This window comes from Rhinolophus hipposideros (assembly GCF_964194185.1).
Source record: "Rhinolophus hipposideros genome assembly, chromosome: 8".
In the NCBI taxonomy this organism is placed as follows: Eukaryota; Metazoa; Chordata; class Mammalia; order Chiroptera; family Rhinolophidae; genus Rhinolophus; species Rhinolophus hipposideros.
In genome coordinates, this window is record NC_138054.1 from 81341702 (window position 1) to 81367547 (window position 25846).

Consider the following 25846-nt stretch of genomic DNA (forward strand, 5'->3'; position numbering starts at 1 on the left):
ACAAAGGAGGTGGCATTTGAACCAGCAACGGTGAGATTGTGCCAGGCAGAGGGGGCTGGTGCTAAGGTCATGATTTTGACCTGCTGGGCGGATGGCAGGTGATGGTGTCTGGGAAGATCTTGAAGGGCCTCATGTGCCATGGAGCAGAGCTTTGATGCGTTAACTCATTCATTCATTCATCCATTCATCCATCCATTCACCTAATCAGTCCAGCACTCACTGTACCAGGTGCTATTCTAAGCACTTTACAAAGAACTAGTTCTATCCTCCTGACAACCCAGTGAGGTAGGCAGTATTATTCCACCACTTTACAGGTGAGCAAAATGGAGGCACAGAGAGGTTAAGTAACTTGCTCAAGGTCGCATAGCTGGTAAATGACAGAGCAAGCCTGTGAACCCAAGCAGTCTGGCTCTAGAGATTTATTTTCTTAGTGGTCTATTTACTCTAGTGGTTTATTTTCTTAACCACAGAGTGGGAGTGACCACCCCCTGACTCCAGCCTGGTGTTCTTTCCATGTTACGCCATGTCTTAGGGCCCAGTGGAGATGAGACTGCAGTGCCCATGCCTAAGAGGTGACCCCAGTACCCCAGAATCCTAGTGTGGCCTGGGGATGGGGAAGGGAGGGTGCTGTGGGTTCTCTCAGAGGAAGTGGGGGTGCTCTCCTGGCGCAGTTCCCGCCCCAGCTGGCATGAAGCGAGGGCCAGGTTCCTGCCAGGTGCCCTGCTGTTTTCTGTGAGCTGTGCTAATCTCCAGAAACAGTGAATGATGGGCTCTGGCTGGGTCCAGCTGAGCCCTCGACAGGAGGTAAGTAACTTTAAGAAGCTCTGGCTTCTAGCCGAGGTGCTAGGGAGTTTTAAACCCGGTCTTGGCAGGGAAGGCCCGCAAGGGAGAGGTGCTCCGAGCCTGGGCATTTGCGATGCCTGGGGATATCAGCGTCAGTTCCCCAGCTGCAGTTCGCCCCAGGCTCAAACACATCTCCTGTACCAAGGGCTTTTCCCTTCTACTTACAGGGGTAGGGAATATTAGTCCTGGTTTACCAGTGATGAGTTTGAGTCTCAGCCAAGGGTAAGTCACTTGCCCAAGGGCACACATCCATATTTCCTAGGTTGATGTCCCTGCCTCCTTCGGCCTTGTCCCTGATCTGAGGGATTTCTGGAACACACTCCAGAGCTCCCACAGGTCTCCTGGCCCTTCCCACAAGATACCTTTTCTGTTCTTACCCCCAAGAACACAGAAGAGATTTTTCCCTAATGAAAGTGCTTTTTTTTTTTTTTTTTTTAAGATTTTATTGGGGAAGGGGAACAGGACTTTATTGGGGAACAGTGTATACTTCCAGGACTTTTTTCCAAGTCAAGTTGTCCTTTCAGTCTTAGTTGTGGAGGGTGCCGTTCAGCTTCAAGTTGTTGTCCTTTCAGTCTTAGTTGTGGAGGGCGCAGCTCAGCTCCAGGTCCAGTTGCTGTTGCTAGTTGTAGGGGGCGCAGCCCACCATCCCTTGCGGGAGTTGAGGAATCGAACTGGCAACCTTGTGGTTGAGAGGACGCACTCCAACCAACCAAGCCATCCGGGAGCTCAGCGGCAGCTCAGCTCAAGGTGCCGTGTTCAATCTTAGTTGCAGGGGGCAGAGCCCACCATCCCTTGCAGGACTCGAGGAGTTGAACCGGCAACCTTGTGTTTGAGAGCCCACTGGCCCATGTGGGAATCGAACCGGCAGCCTTCGGAGTTAGGAGCATGGAGCTCCAACCGCCTGAGCCACCGGGCTGGCCCCTGAAAGTGCTTTTCCATTCCTCTAGTGGAGGACCCCAGCAGCCCCTACACAAGTGGCCTCTTGGGCAGGGGCTGGGAACTAAGTATCTGATTGTGTCCCCATGTCCGAGCCCTGGCAGGATATATGAGAAAGGAGGCCAGCCTGTCTTAAGAGCCTCGTAAATGCTTGTGAAACTAAGGTTCTGAAGAAAGAGCTACTTCAGCTGGGGGCAAAGGAAACCCCACTTAGGCTAAGCCTCAGAAGGTTAGCCCTTTGAGCAGAGAAGAGAGCAAGGCTCTCCCCGTGGAGGAAACAGCATAAGCAAAGGCCCGGAGGTAGAGAAGGGGAGGCGTGCTCCAGGGGATGGATGGGTGGATGGTGCCCATGAGAGCGGGAGGAGCTGGATTATGGCTCCATGCAGGAGTGAGACAGGCAGGTTTCTAGAGGTAACCCATCTGGACCCTTGGTGGGGGGCGGTCCAGAAAGGATGTGATCCCCTGGGATGTTAGGAAACCAGTAAGCCAGGCTCTTCTCTTCTCTCCTGCCCCAGAAATCTACCCCACAGGGTTGCTCCAGGTGGGCTTAGGCTCCCGTATGGGAGGAGGTCTCTCCCCTGGGCCTAGCCACCTTCCACAAAGGCTTATCTGCTCCCTCCTAGTTCCTGTCTGAAGCCCAGGAGCAGCAGCCCCCCCACGTGGGCACAGCCACCCCAGCTGGTGTGGTCTCTGGCTGGTGAGAGCTTCCACGTCCAGCCCTTGGCTGTTTTTCTCAGTGGTATGACGAACCCCCGGCTCTTTGCTCTAGAACCAGAGTCCCAGACCTGGCAGGGAGAGTGACCAGAATGGCCCCTGGGGTGCGAGGAAGGGTGTCCTGATGCCCTTGTGCCCCTGACACCCTCACATCCATGCCTGGAATGAGGATGTTTGAACTCTTGCCTCGACTGCTCTGCGCCAGCCCCTGCACTTGGCACTTTCCGCAGTGTCTCATTTGACCCTCCCGACAACCTCCAGGAAGCCACTGCTGTCCTCATTGCATAGAGAGGGTAACAGGCTCTCAGAGGGGGCGGGACTCACTTGATGTCACAGTTACTAACCAGCTGAGCTGCATGTGTCTGACTTCAAAAATCTGTCTTCCCGTCCATGATGTGGAGAGCCTCACGCCGGCCCCTCAGCGTTGCTGTGAAGAACAAAAGCAAATTAAGGGAAGTGAGACAACGTTGGGAGTGGGAATGCGGGGCGGGGTGGCCAGTGTGCCGCAGCCCTGGCTGGGGAAACATGGCCAGGCGTCCTGAGCAGCGTGCAGTCCAGGAGACGGGGGACCCTCAGTTGTCCTATGCCCAAGTTGGTTGTCTTCACCACCGAGCCCCTCGCATTCGTGGCAGAGGCATGCCAGGCTCTGGAAGGAGCACTGGGCCGAGAGTCCCGAGTCCTGGCTTCTGGTCCTGACTGGGCCCCTGGTTCAGCTTACTTAGGGGACTTCCTGTCTCTGGGCTTCAGTGAGTTCATCTGTAAAATGGGGGGGAGGGGAGTCCCTTTGTCTCCCTTCCCTCCAACCACACTGCCCTGCTTCCTGCTCCTTCAACACGGTGCTTGGTCTCACCTCTGCTGCTTTGCCCTCACTGTTCCCTCTGCCTGAAGTGCCCTTGTAAGCTGACACCTTGTCATTCTGATTTCACTGTACATGTCCCCTGCTCACAGAGACCGTCCTCAACTCCTCGCCAAGCGTTCTCTACCACTCCGCCTTGTTCTGTGTACTTTCTTGTAACACATACCCGTCTACAGTAAGACAGGCAGGGTCCTGGTTAGGCTTAGGAACTCCAGACTCAAATTGCCTGAGTTCAAATCCAAAACTCTACCACTTAGAGCTGGATAATCTTGGCTGTAACCTCTCTATCTGTCAGTTTCTTCACCCGTGAAATGGGGTCAGTAATAATACATGCTGTTTTTGTAAGGATTAAATGCGAAATGCATGACAAAGCACTTAGTGTAGTGCTCCGCGCACAGTAAGCACTCAGTAAATGTGAGATGTTATTATTATAATGCTTAGCAACGTTGTTTATTGTCTATCTCCCCTATTAAAATTCAAGCTCCTGGGAGCAAGGACTTTGTCTTGTTCAAGTATGTATATCAATCATGGAACTCATTTCCTGGCACATAGTTGGTACCTAATAAATATTTGCTGAACGAATGAATGGACAGATGAGCAATGACATTCCTGGCTTCTAAGAGGCTCTGTATGGCTGGATATGGGGGCTCTGAGATGCTGGGAAGATGAACCTGGGCCGCTGGCTCAGGACCCAGCCAGCCCTGTGGGCTCCCAGCAGCCCCCTTGACGGACCCCATTCTGGCCTGCCCTGATGGGGGTCCACACCCTGCAGGAAAGAGGAGTCTCTTCGGGGATCAAGGTGGCTCCCTGTCCCAGCCACTCTGACCTGTGACAGCAGTGTCTGATGCTGTTTCCCAGATCACATTCCAGCAGCCAGGCATGGGGGCTAACGTAGATTTTTCCCTGTGCTCAGCAGCCCTCCCTCCTGAACCCTCAGAGTTGGGCCCTGCCTGCTTTATCTTTACCGCCACCCAACCCTGCCCCCCATTTTCAAAAGCTACTCTCACAAACATGCCCCCCAACTGCCCTTTCCACCACTGCTATGCCTTCCTCCTGTGCCAGAAGAATTCAGGTGGCACCGCTGGCACGCGAGTTCTCCTGCAGGCCTTCCCTTGGCCGTGGGACTCGGAGTACCCCTGAGGACATCAGTTTATGTGCCCAGTCCTGAGAGGCAGGGAAAGACTGAAAAGCTCGGGACATTTGCTGGAGGCCCCACAGTTGGTGAGGGCCAGAGTGCGGATTCAAACCAGGTTTTACTGTTTGCTGCTTCTACCTTCATTCATTCACTCAGCTCACGTTTACTGAGGACCTCCTCTGTGTCGGCTGCTGCCCTGGCGGGGGATTCAGAAGTTAGCCCAGCTTTATGGCCAGCATGTACACCCACCAGTGCTGTCCAAGAGAACTTTCTGTGATAGTGGCAATGTTCTCGATCTGTAGATCTGTACTGTCTGTTAACCATGCATGCTCTTGAGCACTTGAAATATGGCTGGGGCAAATGAGGAGTTTAATTTTTTAATGTTATTTAATTTTCATTGGACTAGCCCTGTGTAGCTAATGGCTAGGGTTGGACATCACGGATCTGTACAGTTCTTTGAAGATGAATCATTCACCGCCTTAGACTGTAGGTCTCCGTCTCCAACTCTAACATGAGCAGGGGAGTTGGGGTGACTTCCCAGGGGCCCCTTATTAGGTTGTGTCCTCTTGCACAATTACCAGTGTATTAAACTTACAGGCATTTCCTTCACACACCCACAAAAGGAGTCACTGTTTTCATTGAAACATGAGACCCTCCTGCCCTATGTTTTTGTTTTTCACTTTTTTTTTCCCCCCTATGGAGGTGTAACTTACATAGAATAAAGTGCACAGGCCAGAAACAAACAGTTCCGTGAGCTTGGAGAACACAGACACTGTAACCACAGTGGAATCGAGAGATAGGACACTTCCAGAACATTTCCATTCTCCCAGAAAGTTCCCTCAGGCCCCTTTCCAGTAAGTCCTGTGCTCAGATGCAACTGCTGTTTGGATGTCTGTCACCATACATTAGTTTTGCTGAGTTTTAAGCCTCACATAAATCATTCTCCCACTTTTGACTGAGACAAGGCTACAAGAAATATTTCTCTTTTCTCTTTGTTATGAGAAACAGAGCTCCAGCCTGATGAAAAGTGGCAGCTGACCCTGGGCCACAGTGAGGAGACAAGAAGGAGTGGGGGTGGGGCAGGGTGGCTGGGGTGCCCTGGGGACTTGAGGCCCATCCAGAGGGGGGCAGCCACCTTGTAGCTCCAACCGGCTATTGACACTTGACAATGTGGGTCCAGCATTGCCAAATCATTTTTTTGTTTTTTGAAGGAAAGCTGAAAATACTGATTTTTGTGTAAAATCTTCTAAATGTTAGCATTTCAAAACCTTTTACAGTACTGCAGGCCAGATCATTCATGTCTGGAAGCCAGACGTGAGCTGTGGACTGCCAGTTTGCGAGTTCTGCCTTGGGCTAAACACAGTGTTATTAATCATAATAGCTGATGTTTGTCGAGTAGTTCCTTTGTTCCAGGTCCTATTCTAAGTGCTCAGTGTTATTAAATCATCTAATCCTCCTAACAGTTTATTAATAATCCATTTTACAGATGAGTAAACTGAGCCATCGAAAGGGATTAAGTGACCTGCCCAAGGTTATAGAGTGAGTATTTGGCTAGGATTTGAACCCTGACAGCCTGGTTCTCAAGTCTGTGCTCCTAACCGCGGTATATACTCCCTGTGGAGATTGGGGGTAAGGCTGCCAGGGATGGTTGTGCCATTTGGGGTGCAGCTTTGCCAGCTACCACCCTGGACAAGCAATGAGAGAGTGCCTGGGCCCCACCCGCTTGGACTGCCCTGGTTTAGGCAGTTTTCATGTCCAGGCACCTTGGCTGTTGGTTGGTAGAGCCCCAAGTTTAGGAAGAGCTGGGAAAGCAGCCAGGGCTGGGGTGCGGTGGGGGGAGAAGGAAGCCTGACTGACGCTTGATGAGGGTGTCAGGGAACATTGGGCAAGTGGGGGCAGAAGTAGCAGGAATCTGGCAGGGGGAGAGCCCAGGCCCAGGAGGATGGCATGGGAGAGGAGAATCAGCCAGCAGGGCCCAGGGCCAGCCTAGGCTGCCGCTGCCAGGGGTGCTGCTGGCTGGGGCTTCCCCGCCCCACTGCTGCTTCGTCCAGACAAGCCTATCACTTGGGGACTGTTGGGTAGGGAAAGATAAGGATCACCTGGCAAAACAAGACTGCCTTTCCATCATCCCCTCCCACCTTGGGTATAAGGGGGGCACGCGGGGAAACTGAGGCCCAATCAGGACCCAAACCTGGATATCTGGCTCCCACTCCTCCAGTGCTCTTTCTGTTCATCTGGTTGCATTCCTCGGGACTAGGAGTTGTGGGGAAAGAGGGTCTGTGGTCACGGGCAGGGAAATGTTCCAGAGTCGGGCAGGGAGAGGCCAGACCCTCCCCTCTGACCCTTATCCGATCTGTGTCACCTAGCCAGGCTCTGGTAGGAAGTAAGTACTAAATAAGCACTTGCCATTATTGTTTGTTTCCCAATTTGATCTTTGCACCTACTTTTGAGATACATAGTCTTATTATCACACATTTTGCCGGTGAGGAGGCCTAGCCTCAGAGAGGCAGACTCGTCACCAGGAAGCTGTTGGCAGGTTTAAATGAGTGACATCTGTAAAGGGCTTAGCACTGGTGCACAGCTGTGGGCCAGAGGAGGGATAAGGTGACAAGACTGGTCAAGGAGGACTTCCTGGAGGAGGTAACATGAGGCTCGGCTCTGGGGGGGCTCAGCCACTCAGGCTGCTGGTTCCCCCAGGGTCAAGGTTGTTTTCTGAGTAAGACCCAATGCCAGCTGGGCCTCCCCACTCTGAGGATACCACCTCCTGCCAGTACACCAAATAACGTGGGACACCAAATAACGTGGGCTGATCCCCTAGGGCCCTTACAAGCCTTCCAGTAGGCTCCACCCCAGGGGAGCCCTCCTGACCTGGCCCCAGATCCTGTATATTGCTGAGGGGCAGCCTGGCCTTGGGGTGGTCATGTCACCACTCTGAACTTCAGTTTCCTCACCTGTCAAATGGGGACAGTTCTACCTACCACGTAGGATTGTGGCGAAGGCCTGGCATATGATAAGGGCTCAGTAAACAGGCATCACAGAACAGGCTCTAGGAAACAGCTATTGGATTAAATTGGCCTCTTAACAACAAAGGTCAGACATATCCCCAATCTAGTCCAGGAAAGCTTGAGCCACACTTTAGCACAGAACCAAAAAAATCCCGACTACTATGTTTGAACCTGCATGCGTTGGAGGGTCAGGAGGAGCCACTCACCCCTCTTCAGCTACGTCTATACTAGACGAGGGCACGAGGGAGTAAGTGTGCTTTTAGTTATTGTTCCCCTAAACCCAAGGGCAGCAAACACTTACTGAGCACTTACTGTGTGCCAGGCTCTATGCTAAGCCCTTTATGCCATTCCTTTACACAGGAGGAAACAGGCTTGATAACTAAACCCTGGGCACTCGGCCAGTACTCAGTGTAGTTGAGACTTGAACCTACAGAGTCTGGTTCCAAACTCTGTGCTCTGAAGCAGGGAAAATAATCTACCAGAAATAATCGAAAATATTAGTTTCACAGCTGCAAAGCCTATATGTGCATGTGACTCAGTTTTGTCCTGATGTCACCAGATGAGAATGGTGTAATCGTCCATCCCCATCTTACAGTGGAGAACAGTGAGGCCTGGAGAGGTGACAGAGAGGTGACATGACCTGCCAGGGACCATGTGGCTGGTCTGGGATTGTGGGACCATCTGCCTGAGACTCCCAAGTCCAGTTCTCTTCCTTCTGCTGCCTCTTGGGGAGACAGTTGTTTAGCTTGAATGGTGACAGCCAGACCCCAGTGAACTTGGCCATGGGCATGGCCCAGCCTGTCCCATAGCCCCCATGGGCCGACCCCGCTGGACGAGCACCATTCCAGCCCCCATTTCCTGCATCAACTTCACCTTGGATCTCAGAACTTTAGAGCCATTAGTTCTGAGAGAAATGTAGACAAGCGATTTTCAGACTCTTCCTAAGAACCCCAAAGGGAACCAGGTTCAGGGTTAGGATATGGGGTCATGGAATGAATAAATGGCAGCCCCACTTACATTTCTTTTGTATTTGGGTTGCCCTGTTCAGTTTTTAAAACAAAGGGATATATGGGATTAAAGATATCCATGCTTGTGAACCACTATCTAATCCAGCAACAACCTCTTCATTTTACAGACGGAAAAACTGACTTCAAAGCTCATGCTTTCTCCAATAAGGATAATAATATTCAGACCTTGTTCTAAATTTTTAAATTAATTTAACTCTCACAAGCCTATGGGGGCAAGCCACACTTGTCTCCGTTTTACAAATGAAGACACTGAGGCTCAGATTGGAACTTGGTTTGCCCAGAGATTAGAATCCAAGGAGCCGAGCTCCCAAGTCCATACCGCCAGCCACTATTAGCCTGACAGCCACACCTTCTCTTTGTTTTCTGGAAAGGGGAAGTCACTTGCTGAGGGGTAGGGTAAGGCAGTGTCACAACTGGGACCAGAATATAGATCTCCTGCCTTCCCACCCAAGCCTTAATTACCTCCTACTGTCCAGGACATCTCCTGGGCTGGAGGGGGAGATGGGTAGGCCTGGGTGCTTCCTGGCTGTGTGACCTTGGACAAGTGAATGGACCTCTCTGAGCCTGCTTCATCACCTTAGAAAATGGATTATGGGGCCCACATCATGGAGTTATTCTGAAAGTTAAACAGGATTGTCCACATGAGTTAGTGGGCACGGGTCCTGGCATGAACGACGAGGGCCTCAGATACCCTCAGTTCCTGGATCCAAGGAATCTCCAAATCTTCCTGCCCAACCTGCTTCCTCCTCCCTCTTTTCAGCCCTGACCCTGTGTAACACAAATACTAATTACAACCATTTTCATGAGCTGCTTCCTGCCTGAGCCTAATTACTGGGCAGCTCTGTCATCATCGTCATAAATGTCATTAAGTGAGACAGATTAACTTTGTCCTAAGTTTTATGTGAGTAGATCAGCAAATTGTTTGGCACACTCGGTCTCAGCTTAGTACTTACCCAGCCTGGTCGTCCTGCACAGCTGAGGGCCAGCTGCAGGTTTCTGGTCTGTCTCAAACTTGGCGCTCAGAGAAGGTCAGAGTAGACAACTCAGGTCGTTTAACCGGGCTGGAGGCGGTGCCTGAGGTGATAAGGATGGAGCAGGTTGGGGCTGCCATCTTATTTTTTTGTAATGGCAAAACCACAAGTTTGTGGGATAGATGTACCTGGGTTCCCATCCAGGCTTTGTTATTTGCCAGATGTACGACTTTGGACAAGTTACCAACCCTCTCTGTATTACAGTTGTTTTACACTATGCAATGGGGAAGAGTCAAGGAGATGAATGTGCCAACAAGTCCCCAGCCTGGCCCCTGGCATGTCGTAGGTCCTCCCAGTTTTTCCTTCCCTTCCCGTCTTCCGTCATTCTTAGTATAATTGGAAGAATCAGACCCTTCTGAAACCACCACCACACTCGCTAACATTTACTCAGGGCTGCTTCTCTCTGAGGCACTGGGCTGAGGTCTTTATGTGTCTTATTTAAGATGTATAAAGACGCTATGGAGTAGGTACCATTGTCATCTTCATTTGATAGATGAGAAAACCAGAGCACAGAACGGAAGTGGAAGGACTTTGTCCAGGTCACACAGCTGCACTTGCCTGTGGTCCCTCTGTTGGGATGGGATGCTAGACGGCCGTGCAGGGTGCTGCTGGGGGAGCAAGGAGGAAGTGTCACAGCAAAGTCCCAGAAAGCTGCTTGGAGGAAGGTTCATCTGAGCTGAAGGGTTAACTGGAGGGGGGGGCAGGAGGAGCAGAAAGGCTGCACAGGCAGAGGGCAGTGGATATGCAAAGGCCTGGAAGCAGGAAGCATGTTCAGATTTTACTGAGGTTTGAGCATGTGAGGGAGGAGTGGTGAGAGAGAGGCTGGAGAGGGGCCAGGAGCCAGATTCGGGGGTTGGAAGGAGGGAGTTGAAAGCCAGGCCAAGGCTCATGCTTTCTTCTGCCAGTTCCAAGGAGCCAGCGTGTGAAGAAGGAAAGTGACTGGATCACATCAATCAGTTTAGAAGGCTCTGCTTGGAGCCAGCCCGGAGATGAGGGACAGGGAGGAGTGCTAATTGGAGATCAGTGGGGTCAGCAGGCTAATCAGGGAAGGCTTCTGGGGGAAGGGGCAGTCAAGCGGCCTGGACAGAAGGGCCGAGATGACAGATGGAGGCTGATAGGCGGGTGGGGTGGTGAGAGGTGTGGTGGGACCTGTGCGTGGGGCTAGGTGATCAGTGGGGTGATGAGTGGCCTGTGTCAGGGAGGAAGGAAGAGTGCTGGCCAGGTTTGGGGCTTGGGTGTGGGATGGTCTGCTGAGGCTGTCAGTTGGCAGCATTAGGTAAGACTTTCAACAGTGATAAGTCCCCAGGCAAGTGAGTCAACACCAGGCCAAGTGGGTGAGTGTTTTCCAGCTCGTTGCATGTGTGGGCGAGTCTCCCACTGCCCGCACATTGAGGGAGCCTGGCCTGGGACTCTGGTCCAGACCAGGGTCATTGACTCATTGGCTGGCAGGGCTGACACCTTCTCTGATGAGGAGCTTAGCCTTGACCTCCCACGTGTGCTCTGTACCCTTGGCCTTCCGTGTTCTCCGAGTCTCACCTTTAGGTTTCCCCTCCCCCGAACTCCTGCCACCTTCCCACTTTCCATGTTCAGGCCTCCAGCTCCATCTGACTTCTTTGTGACACAAAGTGGAGTCTCCCTCCCCACCCACCTCCACCCCCAGCCCCAGTCATATCCCTTCCAATTTCCCACATCCCAAATGGGGCAACCTATTTTCTCCAAAGGACCGAAGGAGGTTGGCCTAGAGAGCCAGGCCCAAGATGGCACAAGAAAAGAGGAAGGGCCCTGCGAGGGTCTGGAAGATCTGGCGTTGCATCCCCCTCTGCCGCTAACTGGCATGCTGCCTCCTTTCTTTGGCTTTAGTCTCTGCATCTGTAAAATGGGGATCCCAAGGCTTATTCCACCGGGTGACGGTGTTTCTGACTTGTTGTTTTCGATGACCCTGAGGAGTACTAGACAGGTATTTTGTAGAATGTCCCTCAATGGGGATTTGTCTGATGTTTTTCTTACGATTAGGCGGGGACAATGTGCTTTTAGGAGGCAAGACCCAGAAGTAAAGTACGATTTGTGTCACATCGTATCATGAGCGCATACTCGCTACTGGTAAGTCACATTGGACTTATCGCCGTTGATGTTAACCTTGGTCACCTGGGAAGGTGGTGGGTTTTGCCCTGTACAGCAGCAAGGCTAGATTAAATGCCAAATGTTGGCTGAATTAAGGCCAAGATTAGGATATATGGACAAGGGCAGAAGCAAATGGAAAAATATAAAGGAATATTTAAAAAATCAGGTCTGAGGTGGGTGTTGCAGTGTGTCCATCAGGTACCAGTTCACTTGGGAATGGGATGTCATATGCCAGGAAGTTCATGTTTCAGCTCATTTAATCCTCACCCTTTTTACAGATGAGGAAACTGAGGCCCGAAAGGGGAAATGACATGGTCACATGAACCAAGGAAGCTGGGGTCAGGCCCAGGTCCGTCTTTACTGCCTCAGTCTCCCAGTGTTGAATAAATACCGTGAAGCTGTGTTCCCAGCAGAGTGCATCAGGGAAAGGGTTGTTCCTAATTCACTTTATTCATGATGGGTGATGACTAAAACACATTCAATAAAATGATATGCAGTAGAAATGGAAAATAAAGATCAGAGAAAGTACAAGGTCTGACAATTAAGTTTGCGAACTTAATTGTCAGATTGCGAACTTAATTGTCAGACCTCATACAGTGGAAAATGTGGACAAGGAGAAAGCCCATAGGTGAGTTTCTGATTTGGCGATGAGCTTCCTGGCAGCCAAGGAAAAAGGTGATGTGGGCTGATTCCTATGATTCCTGTTACCAAAAAGCAAAGGAGCAGTTCACTCAGGAACTTTGTGGTAAATTTAAAAAGAAATTAATTACACGGAAATTTCACATGTAAAAGACACTGAGCAACGTAATGGACAATGTAATAGTAGTGATAGATGTCACATGGTGTCATCTTCAGGAGTGATGGCCATATTTTTACTATCTTGCCCACAGCTACAGTTGTCCTATTTGAATTTTACTTGATTGTTATCAAGCAACCAAACTCTACTATTTCTTTGTGGAAGTCACAAGTGCCTAATGCCCCAGTGAAAATCTGGGACACAAATTAACCAGTTACCAGGTTCTGTGCTGGACACAGGGGTGGAGGGCAATAAGATGACTGTTGCCACCCCCATCCTTCCTCCGCCTCCTCTCCATCCCAGGGATAAAGATGCCTAGATGAAGGCCTGAATGTAATACAGGTGCTACACCAGGGGCCCACCAGCCAGAAGGGCATGATTCCTTCTGACTGGGGAGGAGAGGGGGGCTTCATGGAGGAGGAGGTAGGTCAGAGATGGAAAGTAATAGTGCGGTAGAAAGCTCACAGTCCTGAAAGAGGGGATATCAGGTGCAGGCTCCTTGAGGTTAAGGACCGAGTCCTATGCAGGGCAGCCCCCTCAGCTGGCAGCACAGGACTCAGTGAACTGTTGCGTGTTCAACACCTACAGAGATAGATCTGGGGTCAGGGTGATGGCCACACCCCTGGATTTTGTTCTTTAGGCAGTGGGGATCAATTGAAAGTTTTTGAGCCTGTGCTTTATAAGAAACAATTGTACAAATAACTGCTAACGCTTGCTGTGTGCCCAGCACTGTTCTAAGTACTTTATATTAACTCAGTTAAGTATCACAACAGTCCTATGAAGGAGGTACTATTATTATCATCTCCATTTTATAGATGAGACAGCTGAGGCACAGAGAGGCTGAGTCACTTGCCCAAGGTCACACAGCTGGGAAGTGGCAGAGTGGGGATCTGAACTAAGATTTGGACCTAGAGCTTTTACCTACTATATCATTGTATCCGTTAAACGTAAGTATTTAACATGTAACATGAGTGTGTATTAGATAACATACAAAGATTTAACAGCTAATTAATTAATGGCGGTGGAGAGGCAGGAATTGACAGGGCCGTTCCGTTGGCCACAGAGGGCTGCATCCCTAAGGAGCTGAGGCTTAGAAATCAACCTTGAAAACAGATCGCAGGTGTGGCCAAGAAGTCCCAGGCCTATGAATTTCACTTCTCCAAAATTCTTTGAAGATCCCCTGCCTTGGGCAAAGCAACCACAAGAAGCATCTGAGTGACTAACTCAAGACAAATAGGATCATGCCCAGGTACCACTGGCCAGAGGCCTCGGTTGTCAGAGCCACGGGAGCGTTACTATTTCTCAGTTCTGTCCACCCCAGGTCTTTGATTTCTACAGGGTGGTTGGTGTTTCCAGACCTGGCACCATCACACCCTCATCTGACTTTCACCACCTTCTCTGTGCAGCTGGAGGACGAGCTGTGGTTCCTCCAGTTTTGGTCTCCGCTAAGGCCTTCTCATCAACACCAGGCCCAGATTTCTCCTCCACGGCTCTGTGGGGTGGGGCAGGAGAGGAATGAGTAGATCAAGGAAGAGGCTCCCCACAAAACAGTGGTTGTCCCTCTTTCCTTGAAGCTCGCGGCCAGCTGTGGCACCCACAGCCACAAATGAGGCAATTAGGGAGATCAGTCGCTGGCCACCCTGCCACCTCAGAGTCCCCAGACTCCATGAGGTCCCCACATGAAGAAGCAGCTCCCCCTTCCTCGGTGATCATTGGACCAGGAGGCAGGACCCAGGTTGTAGGCCCAGCTCTGCCACTTACTAGCTGTATGGCTGGGGTTCTCTGATGGCAGCATCATGAGGTCATTAGGCAAGGAGTCACATCTCAGTTCCCTTGCTCGCTAGCCAGCTCACCTGGGGGAGCAAGGGAGGCGAGTCCTCCCTCCTCCCTAATCCTCAGTCTTCTCATCTGTAAAGTGGAGGTGCTGATTCCCGCCTCACAGGGCATGGTGGGGTCAGGAGAGAGACATTTGTTTCAAGCAGCACATAGTAGGTGTTGGGTCTTCCCCCCACTCCCCTCCACTTCTATAAAATGGAAGTGATACCTGCTGAGGCTGAGGCTCTAGGTGGGTGGGGATCCAACTAGCCGGTGAATGGAAGGCCCCGCCCCAGCTGTGGGCGGGTGCAAAGATAGGGCTGCCATTGTTGTTGCAATGTCACTCACCTACTGGGCCTACCATGTCCGTGCTCCCACCGAGTGAGCAGAGCCGGTTAAGCCATTCCCACACCTGAGCTGGGTTCAGTTTCATTTCGGCTGGGCGGCAGGCATTTCAGGAAGGGCCCCTCATCTTTTGTGTGCTGAAAAATAAAAGCTGCTCCATCTCAGCGGACTTCTGCTTGGGAGGTATGTAAGCTTCTGCCTCATCCGCCCACAGATAGGCTGCAGTGGGGCTGACCCCCCCCCCCCCATGGGCTTCCAGCCAGAAGAGACCCAGCCCCTGCCTGCAAGGCTCTCCCCTCTAGAGTGCTGTGTGCTTCCATAGAAGGAAGCATGGGGTTGGGGGCTGCGTGGGGGAAGCACAGAGCAAGGGACCAAACGCCACCTAGGGTCAGGGGAAGATGGTCAGGAGAGCTTCCCAGAGGGGTGACCTCTGAAATGAGAGGAGGAGGCACCACTGCTTCACTGCACCTGGGCAAGTTACTTCCCTGAGCCTCAGTTTCAGGTTCTGAGAAAGGGGCCAGTCATACCTGCTTCAGAGGGAAGGGCAGGAGGCTTAAATGAGCCGATGGGTGTAAAAGAACTTACAAATAATACCTCACACTCCTAGGTGTCTAGGAAATAGGACTGCGGTGCCAGGCTGGGGAGATGCTTCTTTGTCGAGGGTCTTTTTCTTGGGTGGTTGACACCTGTTACTTAGTATAACCAAGTGTCTTAGTTTTAGAAAAAGCCCAGCTGTAACCGAGCGTGAAGTGAACAGGCCTGGGAGCCCTTTCTCTCTCGGGTGGGTAATGGGAACTCCACCCAGCGGGAGGGAGGCAGAAGACTCCAGAATTAAAATTCTTGCCATAGTTCTCTGCCTCCCGGGAGACCTGTGCCCCTTATAGATTTAAAGGTACTGTCCCGGAGTAATTGTCACTTCCCTCCACTTGTTCCACCATTCATTTTACCTGTCTTTTGAGCATCCATAGTATGCTAAGTGATGGGGATTCTCTGTGCCAGACAAGGTCCCAGCCCTGATAAAGCTCACAATTCGTGGGGTCGAGGGGGTGGGGGGAGAATAGTTAAATGTAAAAACAAAAAAAAATAACAGACTGCAGTAAATACTATAAAGGGAAAAATGGGATACTGTAATAGAGAATTTGAGGGGTTACTAGGGTAGTTGGGACATTTGAAGAGGTGACATTTAAGCTGAGCTCGGAAGCAGAAGCTGGCCATGGGAAGAGTAGAGGTAAGGAGAGTATGTTCCAGATAGAACAGCACTATAAAGGTCTGGGTGGTGGGGAGGAGAAACTTGTAGAATCTGAGGAACAGAGTGAGGGCCAAACAAGTTGTGGTCCAAGTGGGGGCACAAGATGAGGGTCAGGATGGGTGGGGCAATGGGGGACTCGTAAAGGGACTGTCCCTGTAGAGGTTTTAAGCAAGGGAGCAGCAAGATCAGAATTTCCTTTTTCAAGGCTCACTGTGGCTGCTGAGAAGGCTAAGAGGGCAGCAGTGGAAGCCAGGAGCTGTCCCTGTGGCTGTGACCCTGGAAAGTCACCTCTCCCCTCTGAGTCTGTTGCTTCACACGTGTGTTGCGAGAATCAAATATGGGAATGAACGGATGTGCACTTTGGAAAGTTGGGGGGGGGGAGTATAAATGCAGGGGATTCCAGGTCTCACTAGAAGTGGAGGCTCCTTTGGGGAACTGTTGAGTTAGGGTCTTGGGTGGAAGAGAGAGTGCTGGGTGTCCAGAGTCCCTGTCTGGGCCCTCCACTCCACATCTTGAGAGATCCCCCTTTTCCAGTCCAGGTCACAGGGCCCCTAAGAGGTCTCAGGGGAGGCTCTTGACTCCAGAGAGGGAAGGATTACCTGGTCTTAAACCAACTCTGAAGCTGAAGCCAGGGTTTTTGTTTTTGTTTTTCCCTTTCTTCCGTCTCCACTCCCCACTCCGGTTCACGCCGTTGTTTCTCAGTCTAATTGTGTAGGACACAGCTCCCTGGCTCATGCTGGTATTATGAGCCTTGCGTTACCCCCTGCCCCCAGTGAGGCAGTCTGTTGCCAGTCCCCAGTCGGCCCATCACGGCAGCTCTCCCCAGCTGCCGGCCGCTCACACTGGCTGCCGGCCATTCAGGGCAGCACATGGCAGCCCACGGAAGCCCACGGAAGCCCACGGTAGCCCACGGTAGCCCACAGCAGCACAGGCAGCCCAGCTCCAGGGAGAGCTGTTGTTCATAATCTTAGCTGTAGAGGGCGCTGCTCACTGGCCCATGTGGGAATCCAACTGGCCACCCCAGCGTTAGGAGCACGGCGCTCCAACCACCTGAGTCACCGGGCGAGCCGTGAAGCCGGAGTTCTTAATACTGTGTTTCCCCAAAAATAAGACCTAGCCAGACAATCAGCTCTAATGCGTCTTTTGCAGCAAAAATTAATATAAGACCCCGTCTTATTTTATAAGACCAGGTATAATATAATTGCTGCAAAAGACGCATTAGAGCTGATTGTCTGGCTAGGTCTTATTTTTGGGGAAACACGGTATTTTGAGAGGAGAGTCACACCTTTGAGCCTGGAGGCAAACATGGGATTCCCCTCCAGCCACCCAAATGCACACACACTATTTTTTCATTCTGGGTCAGAGGAGTTCTGGAGTTTTCTGAAATCATTCATGAACTCTGGCTTAAAGACCCCTGAGCTAGAGGAAGGGGGAAATGAGAGGGGAGACACCTGCCTTTTATATTTTATCTCTTTTCCCCCCCTAATCTTTGTAGCTCAAATGGAGGAGACCCCCTTGACAAACCTAAGGGCCACTGGAGGGAGGATCCTCTCGAGTGTTGTGGGCCAAACTAAGGGGCACCTTCCAAACACCTGACTCTTGGTATCTGCCATTGAGGCTAACTGAAGGGGGACTTAAGGTTTCCTAGGAGAGGTTGCTGCGAGGCCCCTTCCTGTCCGCTTAGGGGCTGGCCATGGTGGGGCCTCTCCCTCTGGGAAAGGAAGGCCTCTGTCTCCCACACCTTGGGGGGGTGTCTCCCGGTGAAGCTAAGGAGGGAACCGGAGACACGCGCTGATCAGGTCCCACCCGCAGAGGTGGCGTGATGCCGGCGGAACCGCAGCCCAGCCTGCCCGGATGAGCCGGGTGCGCCGCGGCCGCAGCAATGGTAGGGACCCAGGCGACGCGGGGCGCAGCATGCCGAACGTGTGGCCGAACGTGTGGCCGCAGTGCTGTCAGCGCTGGGGGTGAGGCAGGGTTGCATAAGCGCAGAGGGGGCGGGGGAGGCGGACCCCCTCCCTCGAGGCGGGCTGGTCGGTGGGCCGGTCTCGGTGTCCCGGGCGGGGCGCCGCAGCGGCGGCGGCGGCGGTGGTGGTTGCGCCGGGCCGCTTCCCCATTCGGGCACCAGAGCCATGGAGGCGCTGAGGGAGTCCGTGCTGTGCTTGGCTTTGCAGATGTCGACCTACAAGCGGGCCACGCTGGACGAGGAAGACCTGGTGGACTCGCTCTCCGAGGGTGACGGGTACCCAAACGGCCTGCAGGTAGGAGCCCTGGCCCTCGGTGAGACCCTGGCCGGGGTTGGAGGGGGGGAGTACCGGGCATGCGCGCTGGTGCTGCTCCCGCCCCTGCCTCCGCCTCCATCCTGCCCGCCCGGGAGGGGTCTGTACCAGCCCGCAGCTCTGGACTGCCCTGGGCTACCCAGGGAAGAAACCTTTCTGGAGCGCAAGTGCTGCTGAGGCGCTGAGCTCCCCCACTGGCCTCCGCTCACCAGCCCTGCCCGTACCCACTCCCCGAGTCCTCCCCACCACCTGTTCATGGGGCTACAGCCTATGGGACAGAGTTGAAGCACACATCCTCCCCACCTCTCCAGAGCTGAGCTGGTCCACTTCCCTTTTCACAGAAGAGGCAGTCCCTAAGCATTGAGGGACTTGCCCTGGGTTGCACAGCCCGTTACTGACAGAGTCTAAAACTGCCCATTTTTAGCACAAAAGCCCTGCTCCCCTGGAGCCCCTTCAGTCCTGGGCACACTGGGTGGTTGGTCACCCTATCTAGTAGGCATTACCCTATTCTTCCTCTTTCCCTGCATTTTCTGGAGGCAGGCAGTCATCCTCTGCCCCCTTTTCCTGCTACTTTTCAGCCTACTCAGAAAGTCCAGCTGTTCTCCTCCCAGGGTCTGCCCCTGGGGGGAGTCAATCAGCCCACCACCTTCCTGCCTTGTGGCACCACGGTGAGCACTGCTACTTTCTGCTCTTCTCTCCCTGTGGGACTGAACGGGGACAGTTCTGACCAGGACCTCCACCCGAGTAGGGTTGGAAGCCAGGCAGATGGGGAGGAGCGAGTTGGAAGCATCAAGGACACCCAAGGGGACCCCGAGATCTGGCTCCTGAGAAACCAGTGTAGAGAGAGGAGCCAGAGCATCTCAGCTCAGGAGGCCTTCTGCCAGGCTGACCAAGGGAGGCGTTGGGGAGAATTGGGGCTACCCAGTGAACTGACACCGAACCACAGCTCATCCAGAGGGCAAGTTTATAGTATGTGGAAACTCAGGCTGCCAGACCCAACCCTACTCAGGCACATCTATTTGAAGCAGGAATAATAATACTAATAAGCAAAGATAGCATTGATTGAGTCCTTCCAGGCTAATTAAGTAGTCCCAGGGAGATCAGAACTCGTGACCCCGGTGGTCTGCCCGCTGGCATATGGCACCCTTCCCGCTTAGCCTTCAGAACCACCCCAGGAGCTGTAGGGGTTACTGCTCTCACTTACAGGTGAGGAAACAGAGGCTCTGAAAGGGGAGACAACTCGCCTTCGGTCACAGAGCTAGAAATCGGGGAGTGAGCAATCAAACCCAGTCTGTGTAGAACCTCTTCCCTGCGGACCCTTCTTACGAAGCTAAATCCAACAGGAAATGAGATTTCTGTGGCAGGCACTTTTCCCTTCACAAATCAAAACAGCATCTAATCAGCAATCTTTCTCAGTCTCATCTTCCACAGAAGGTTCTAAATATGTCCGCACAAAAGCATTTGGAATTCACAACAAAATACTGTGCCATGCTGTCATCATCACAGCAGCCCACATGGATATAGCCTTTTCAGGTGACCAGGTACCTTCTTCATCCAGCTGAGGCAGCCTGGCAGAGCGGAGGCAGCTCAGTCCCTGAACCCCGGGGGCCCAAGTATGAATTCTGACTCCACTCAAGGTCTTTAGGCAGGCTAGCTGCTTAATCTCTTTAAACCACAATTCCCTCACATGTAAAATGGGAGTTAGAGAAACGGGGTGTAATGCATTTTACAGGGCCTCTGTGATTGTTGTTTTTATGACCTATGAGGTAAGGGCCCCTGTGGCCATATTACAGACGAGGAAGCTGAATCTCAGGTTAGGGACATTCCTGTGGTCACAGAGCTGTCATGTTGGTTGGAGTGCAGTGTTGGGGCCATTCCACCAAACGACCAAACTGAGTCCATTGTCCACTTTTTATACAGCAAATGCCACCTTGGGGCACATCTGTGGGTACCTAGCCTGGCTGGCTTGAGCAGCCATAAGTTTCCCAAAGCAGCTGTGAACTAGCCAATGCTTGTTCTAAGAGTCGAGAACCCATCCACTTCCACTTACAAAGCAGAGTTTTCTAGTATTTTTATGTTTTTAATCATTGAGGTTTTTATTCCCAATGTAAAAATTTTACGTGCTCATTTGTGGGGGGAAAAAGAGTCCAATATAAAAAAAGATTTAAAAAGAAATAGTAATCTAAATGCTCGGAGATAACTACTTTTAGTTTTTCCCACTTGCATGCATATGTTTTTAAACAGATGAGCTCACTCTAAGGACACGATGTTACGTCCTGCTGTTTTCATTTAATGCCACTTCATAAGCATTTTTCTATATTGTTAAAAACTTCCAAAACATGCTGCCATTAAACATCATAACACTTCATGATACCAATATGTAAAAATATATTTACTCAATCAGCTGTTAGACAATAGGCCCAATAATTGGAACATTACGGGTGACCATCTTTTAGCCTTTTGGATAATTTCCTATGATTTGGTTGCTAGAAACAAAACTGCTTCCTCAATTTTAGGCTTTTAAGAATGGACCTAGTCCCCCAAGTCTCCCTCTCTCAGACAGCTATAAAAATTAGTGACTTGATTTTTCAAGACTTGGAAGCCCAGTGGTTCTAGAAACTTCAGTTATCGGTATCAAGAATAGTCAATGAAAACACCCTTCTTTCAGCCAAACGTGTCACCTTTCTTACTGACACAGTGCGGAATTTAGCTGGAGCAAAGTTCTACCTGCACCTCATCTGAAAGGGTTTTTCTTTTTCTTTGTCTCATATTTTAGGCACAAGTTCATGCCATTCACCAAAATTAGTCAGTGTGGACTGAGCACAGAATTTAAAGCCAGATAGCTCTAACACAGAGCCCCAGCTTTGCCTCTGATGAGCTCTCAGACCTGAAAGCAACTCACTTAAAGAGCTTTTTTTGGGGGGGGGGTGCAAAATGGGGTTCATGTGATTAATCCACCTCTCCGAGCGGTTGCAAAGATTGAAATGAGACAATATACACGAAAGCATTTGGTATAGTGCACGGGAAATGGATTTGATTCTTACCGGGATTATCATTGAAACTCACGGAGCCTGATAGCTCAGTGAGGCCCTGTATAAAATAGCTTTTCTCTTGGAAGCCTGTGCTCTGCTCAGATTGGCTGCCTGGTCTCCCCACACTCCAACACACACTGTTTCAGTGGCTTGAAAGGAAATAGCTAAAGTTACCCCTGGAGCCTAAACCGGGGAGCAGATGACCATGACTATTTACCAAAATCTTTGAACCTCAATCAGTTACTTCCAAATATCCATTTTTGTTTCAAGAGAAAGGATAGCTGAGATATTTAATTCTTAGTAGTGGTTTTATCTTTTTTTTTTGTCCTCTGCCATTCACAGGGTTGTCCTTCCAGGGCAATTTCAGGGATAGTCCCACTCAGTACTTTCTTTGCAAAGACCTCTCTGCTTACCAGGAAGTCCTTTCAACTCCATCCTCTTGGCCTTAGAATTATTCCAGCCTCTGAGATGTTCAGACCTGGGACCTCATCCAGCTTCCTCATTTGAAGGACACTGAGGCCCAGAGGCTGCTCAGCGACACATGTGGGATCTTGCTAAAGAAAAGGCTGACTTTTGACTTCTCAGGTTTGCGCCCTTTCCCTTGTGCCATCGACAACTGGGTGTTCCTTCTGGGAAGCAAAAAGAGCTGGAAAGTGCTGCTTCTAAAGCAGGGGTGTCCAAACTTTTTTCAACGTTTTTTACCAAGGTCCATATGCGGTAAAATACACAAACAGCCGGGCCACCCACTCGAGGTGAAGTACGTATTGCCTCACCTGGTTTATTTAAGTAAACTAAATATATTTTTGGAATTTGCTGCGGGCCAATTAACAATGGATTGCAGATGGCAGTTGGCCCGCGGGCCGCAGTTTAGACAGCCCTGTTTTAAAGACTAGACTTTGATTCCTGTTAACATGCAGGGAGTTCTCTCCCCCACAACAGGTACTTCTTTCAGCTATCATCAGTCACTGGAAGAGTCAGGCCTGGGGACAGTGGGGCAGGTAGGGCTCAGGGAAAAGATGGGGAGGACAAGAGGACATTATAGTTTTGCTCTGAGCTGGCGCCAGTGGCCTCAGCTAGAAGTCCACCGTATGGAAACTTCTAGAAGAAACTTCCCCATCCTAACACTCTTAAGGAGGGAGGGTGCCACGCAGGGCCACGCTGTCATGGTCTGTCTGCTCTGAAAGGCTGACTCCAAGGCAGGCAGCCCAGTCATCCTGCCAGTCCCCTTGAGGTGTCCAGGCTTTTGGACTGCCGGGGGTGGGCTCCCTGCCAAACCCTTGGCCAGACTGACTCCTGTTTGCTGCTCCATGAAGCTCAGGTCCCTGGGGGACCTGGCAATGGCTCAGGAAGTGCCTCTGCCCTCCCTCCCGACACCCTGCCTCATCTAAAAAACCAGGCTTTGCCCTCCTCTCCACCCCTTGTGCCGCTGGCTTGTCTCCTGGGCCCCAGGCAGTGGTGGCCCATCCTCGCCTGCAGAACTCGTTCTTGTTGTAAGCCTAGGTGAGCTAAGCACTCACTTCTGTAACCGAATATTTATCCCTCATTAGGGCTTTGTTCCCTTGGCTATGGAAACCCTGGGAACTCAGGCTGGACAGCTCGACTGTTTGTCTCGCTCTCTTGTTCCATTTCTCTGGCTCTGTCTGTCTCCCTTCTCGTCTGTTTCCCTCCCCACCTCTCTCTTTTGAGGTCATCCTTTTTTTCTGTCTCATTCTCCCTCTTCCTCACACAGCAATAAATAGGATATTAAGCCCACCCAAGAGCTGGGCATTTACAGTAATTCTCAACTCCGTCTGCCCAGCATCAGCTCTGCTCGCTGGCCGATGGTCATCTCTCAGTTACCTCCGACCCTACCAGTCACTGCAGACATGCCCCCATTTCCAAAAGGAACATGAGAACCATTTGTATCCACCTCTTGATGTGACCTGTCATGCTAGATCCTCTGAAGGAGGCAGGGCAGGGTGACGGGGGGCCTCAGCCCTGTCCATTACACCCAGGAATTGGACAGCCTGTCCTGGAGACGTCTCTTGGTCCCGGAGCAATGCCTCCAGGTGACTTCTCTTAGCCCAGGAGGATGCCTCTGGATTCCTTCCATGCAAGAGGCCCCAGCCGAGCATATGAGTTAAGCAAGAACAATATAAAGGTAAAAAAAACCTTATATTCAAATTCCATTTCTGCCTAGAACTATGAATTTCTCATTTAATTCTGACTTGATTTTAATTAAATTTTGCGGTGAACACCATCTGTTTGCTTGACATTAAAACAATGAGGCTCAGCTCGGCTTTGCTCCTGGGTCAGCCTGGCCATTGGGCTGAGGCTGAGATGGGGTTTTCTCACTGTTCTCTCTCCTTCTCCCCGCCCCCCTGCCACTTCCTGTGTTTCTTCTGGAGCTCATACTAGTACCTCTTCATAGGGGTGTATAAGATAGAATGAGTAGCATCATCTAGCAACAAAATAGAATTAACATAATGCCGGGCACAGGGAAAACAATCAAATGTTAGCTGCAGTTATTATACTGTTTTTTCCTTTCCTCCTTCCCTCTGTTCCTTTCATCATCTCCCTTCCTTTCATTTCTTACTGCTCTCCTTTTCATGTCCTCAGGTTTCTCACACCATGGTATTGCTCTGTCCACATTAGGTGAGGTTTTCCTGCTTCCCCAAGCCTGAAAGCTGTGCTCCCTGGCTTCCTAGAGCCAGCACCAGGCAGAGGTCTCCCTGCCTCTTTACCTTCACCCTCTGCCCCCCAAGAGCTAAGCCATGATAATGGGGGCACCAAGAGGCATAGAGGAGGAGACAGAAAGTGAAACAAATCCAGGGTCAGGACAACAGGAAGAAGGAGAGTCAATGTCAGCCCCAGGCAAGGCAGCACCTGCTCATATCCTTTGGGACCCCTCTGAATACCAGTGCCCAAGGTAACTGTGTGAGAAAATGGATGCCTCAGAAAAGGCATCTTCTAAACCTTTCAGTGCTGTGAACATGTTAGCATCAGCCCAGGTTCTCTGTCCCTCCCTGTACCAGGCCCTCCCAGCCCAAAGTGGTAACTTACTGGCAGTAGCATGGGCAGAGTTTTTGTTTCATTTTTAAAAAGGTTCTTAAGGAATTTCAGGAAGTGGCACCCCGCCCTTTACCTGATACAGCTGCTTCAGTTTCTGAGCTTCCTGGACCTCCATGGAAAACATGACGCGGCCCCAAGTTCCTTTTCTCGGTTTCAGAGCCCTATTATTCCTCCGTGAAAGATGTTTGTCTTCCCCTTTCTCTAATGCAGCAATTCCTGGTCATTTCCTGCCCAGAGAATGCCCAGTGTTGATCAGAGTCTCCTTGGTACCCTTCCTTCCCCAAGAGATGACCAGCCTTAGATCCCCATGGGCCAGCGTGAGGCTCTTTGGTGACCTGGCTCCTGGGGACAACCACCCCCTCAGGTGTTGGTGGGACACTTCATCTCCCCTGGCATCTCCTCCCCCGTTTCACTCCCTGGCAGGCTGTGGGTCTCCCTGCCTCCAAGCCTTGTTCCCTCCACCTTGGCCTTTTCAGAGGGTGTATCTAATCGTGTTACTCCAGTGTGCAGGAGGAAGTCCACATTTTTTAAACTGGCTTACCGATGCCCCTTAGGATGTAGACGTTGTCACTCGCCTTCCTTCCCCATACACCTGGCTAGCTCCTACTTATTCTTCAAAACCAAGCCCAAGCATCTCCACCTCCAGGAAGCCTTCCCTGACTGCACCCATGCCCACCCCAGTCTGTGTTTTTATCTCCCTCCCTGCTGGGCTGTGAACAGCTGAAAATGAGGGAGTCTTTCTTTCGTATTTCCAACATGGCCCTGAGTTGGTGCTCCGCTGTTGACCCACAGCCACAATGTGACTGAATTGAGCCCCCCCACACACACTTTGGGGGACCCCTCCTGTCCTGTGGCCCGGGCTTCTTCAGGAAGTACCTCTTGAAACAGGGGAGCCTCAAGCTGGCCTGGGCTGAGGGCTCTGAGTGCTATTGACTAGCTTGTCCCTCCTTAGCCAGGAGGGCCCTGCCACGCCCTCCACTTCCTCTCATTGTGCCTCCCTTCCTGTTTAGCTAGACTGTGTGGCTGGGGACATTTTTCCTCCCTTTGAGGACTTGCCTGAATGGAGCTATTTCTCCATTGCATCAACCCTGACATCTCCCAAGACTCAAATCTCTGACCCACCAGTGGCTCCAGAATCAACAGACTTGGGGTCGATTTCCAGCTCCACCCATTCAGCTGTGAGGAGAGGCAAGGGTCTTACCTGTCTGGACTTTCATGTCCTCATTTGTAAGAGGAGACATAATAATTGCCCTGTTGGGGTTGTGGGGGTTTCAGGAGCTAAGAATAGCCACGCTCCTGGGAAGCGTGAGCTGTGGTGGTGTCGTTCTTATGGTTGCGTCACGCTAGCCTATTGATGCGATGGCCTTGAGGAGAGCCCAGCTGGACACTCACTGGATGCCTGTAAGGCCAAACATCCTGTTCTTTTTTGAACTCCTTACTGGAGAAACATGGAAAAGCTGGGGTGTTTTGTTTTGTTTTTCATCCTTCTACCCATATCAGGTGACACAGAAAAACACCCAAGCCTGGCTGGGTCGAGCTGCTTAACTCCCTGAAGTTTAGGAGCAAATCTGAGTTGCTGAGCAGGGTGGTGGTTCCCTTCCTGGATTAGGACC

General features: G+C 51.4%; 1 protein-coding gene across 7 annotated transcripts in view; it reads left to right on the forward strand.

The window, feature by feature from the left end:
- The window catches only part of ECE1 (endothelin converting enzyme 1), a gene marked incomplete at its 5' end in the record, with an annotated part of 98433 nt that overhangs the window by 28612 nt on the left and 43975 nt on the right, over positions 1–25846 (forward strand). For 3 of the 7 annotated variants that reach the window (XM_081057468.1, XM_081057469.1, XM_081057472.1), the window contains one exon: positions 18046–18132. In XM_081057468.1, the coding sequence (XP_080913594.1) occupies positions 18046–18132 (87 nt within the window). Of the gene's footprint in view, positions 1–11561; positions 11649–13280; positions 13413–18003; positions 18133–25295; positions 25635–25846 lie in introns of those variants that run through there. The other 4 variants (XM_081057471.1, XM_081057470.1, XM_081057467.1 and 1 more) reach the window with 4 other exon arrangements.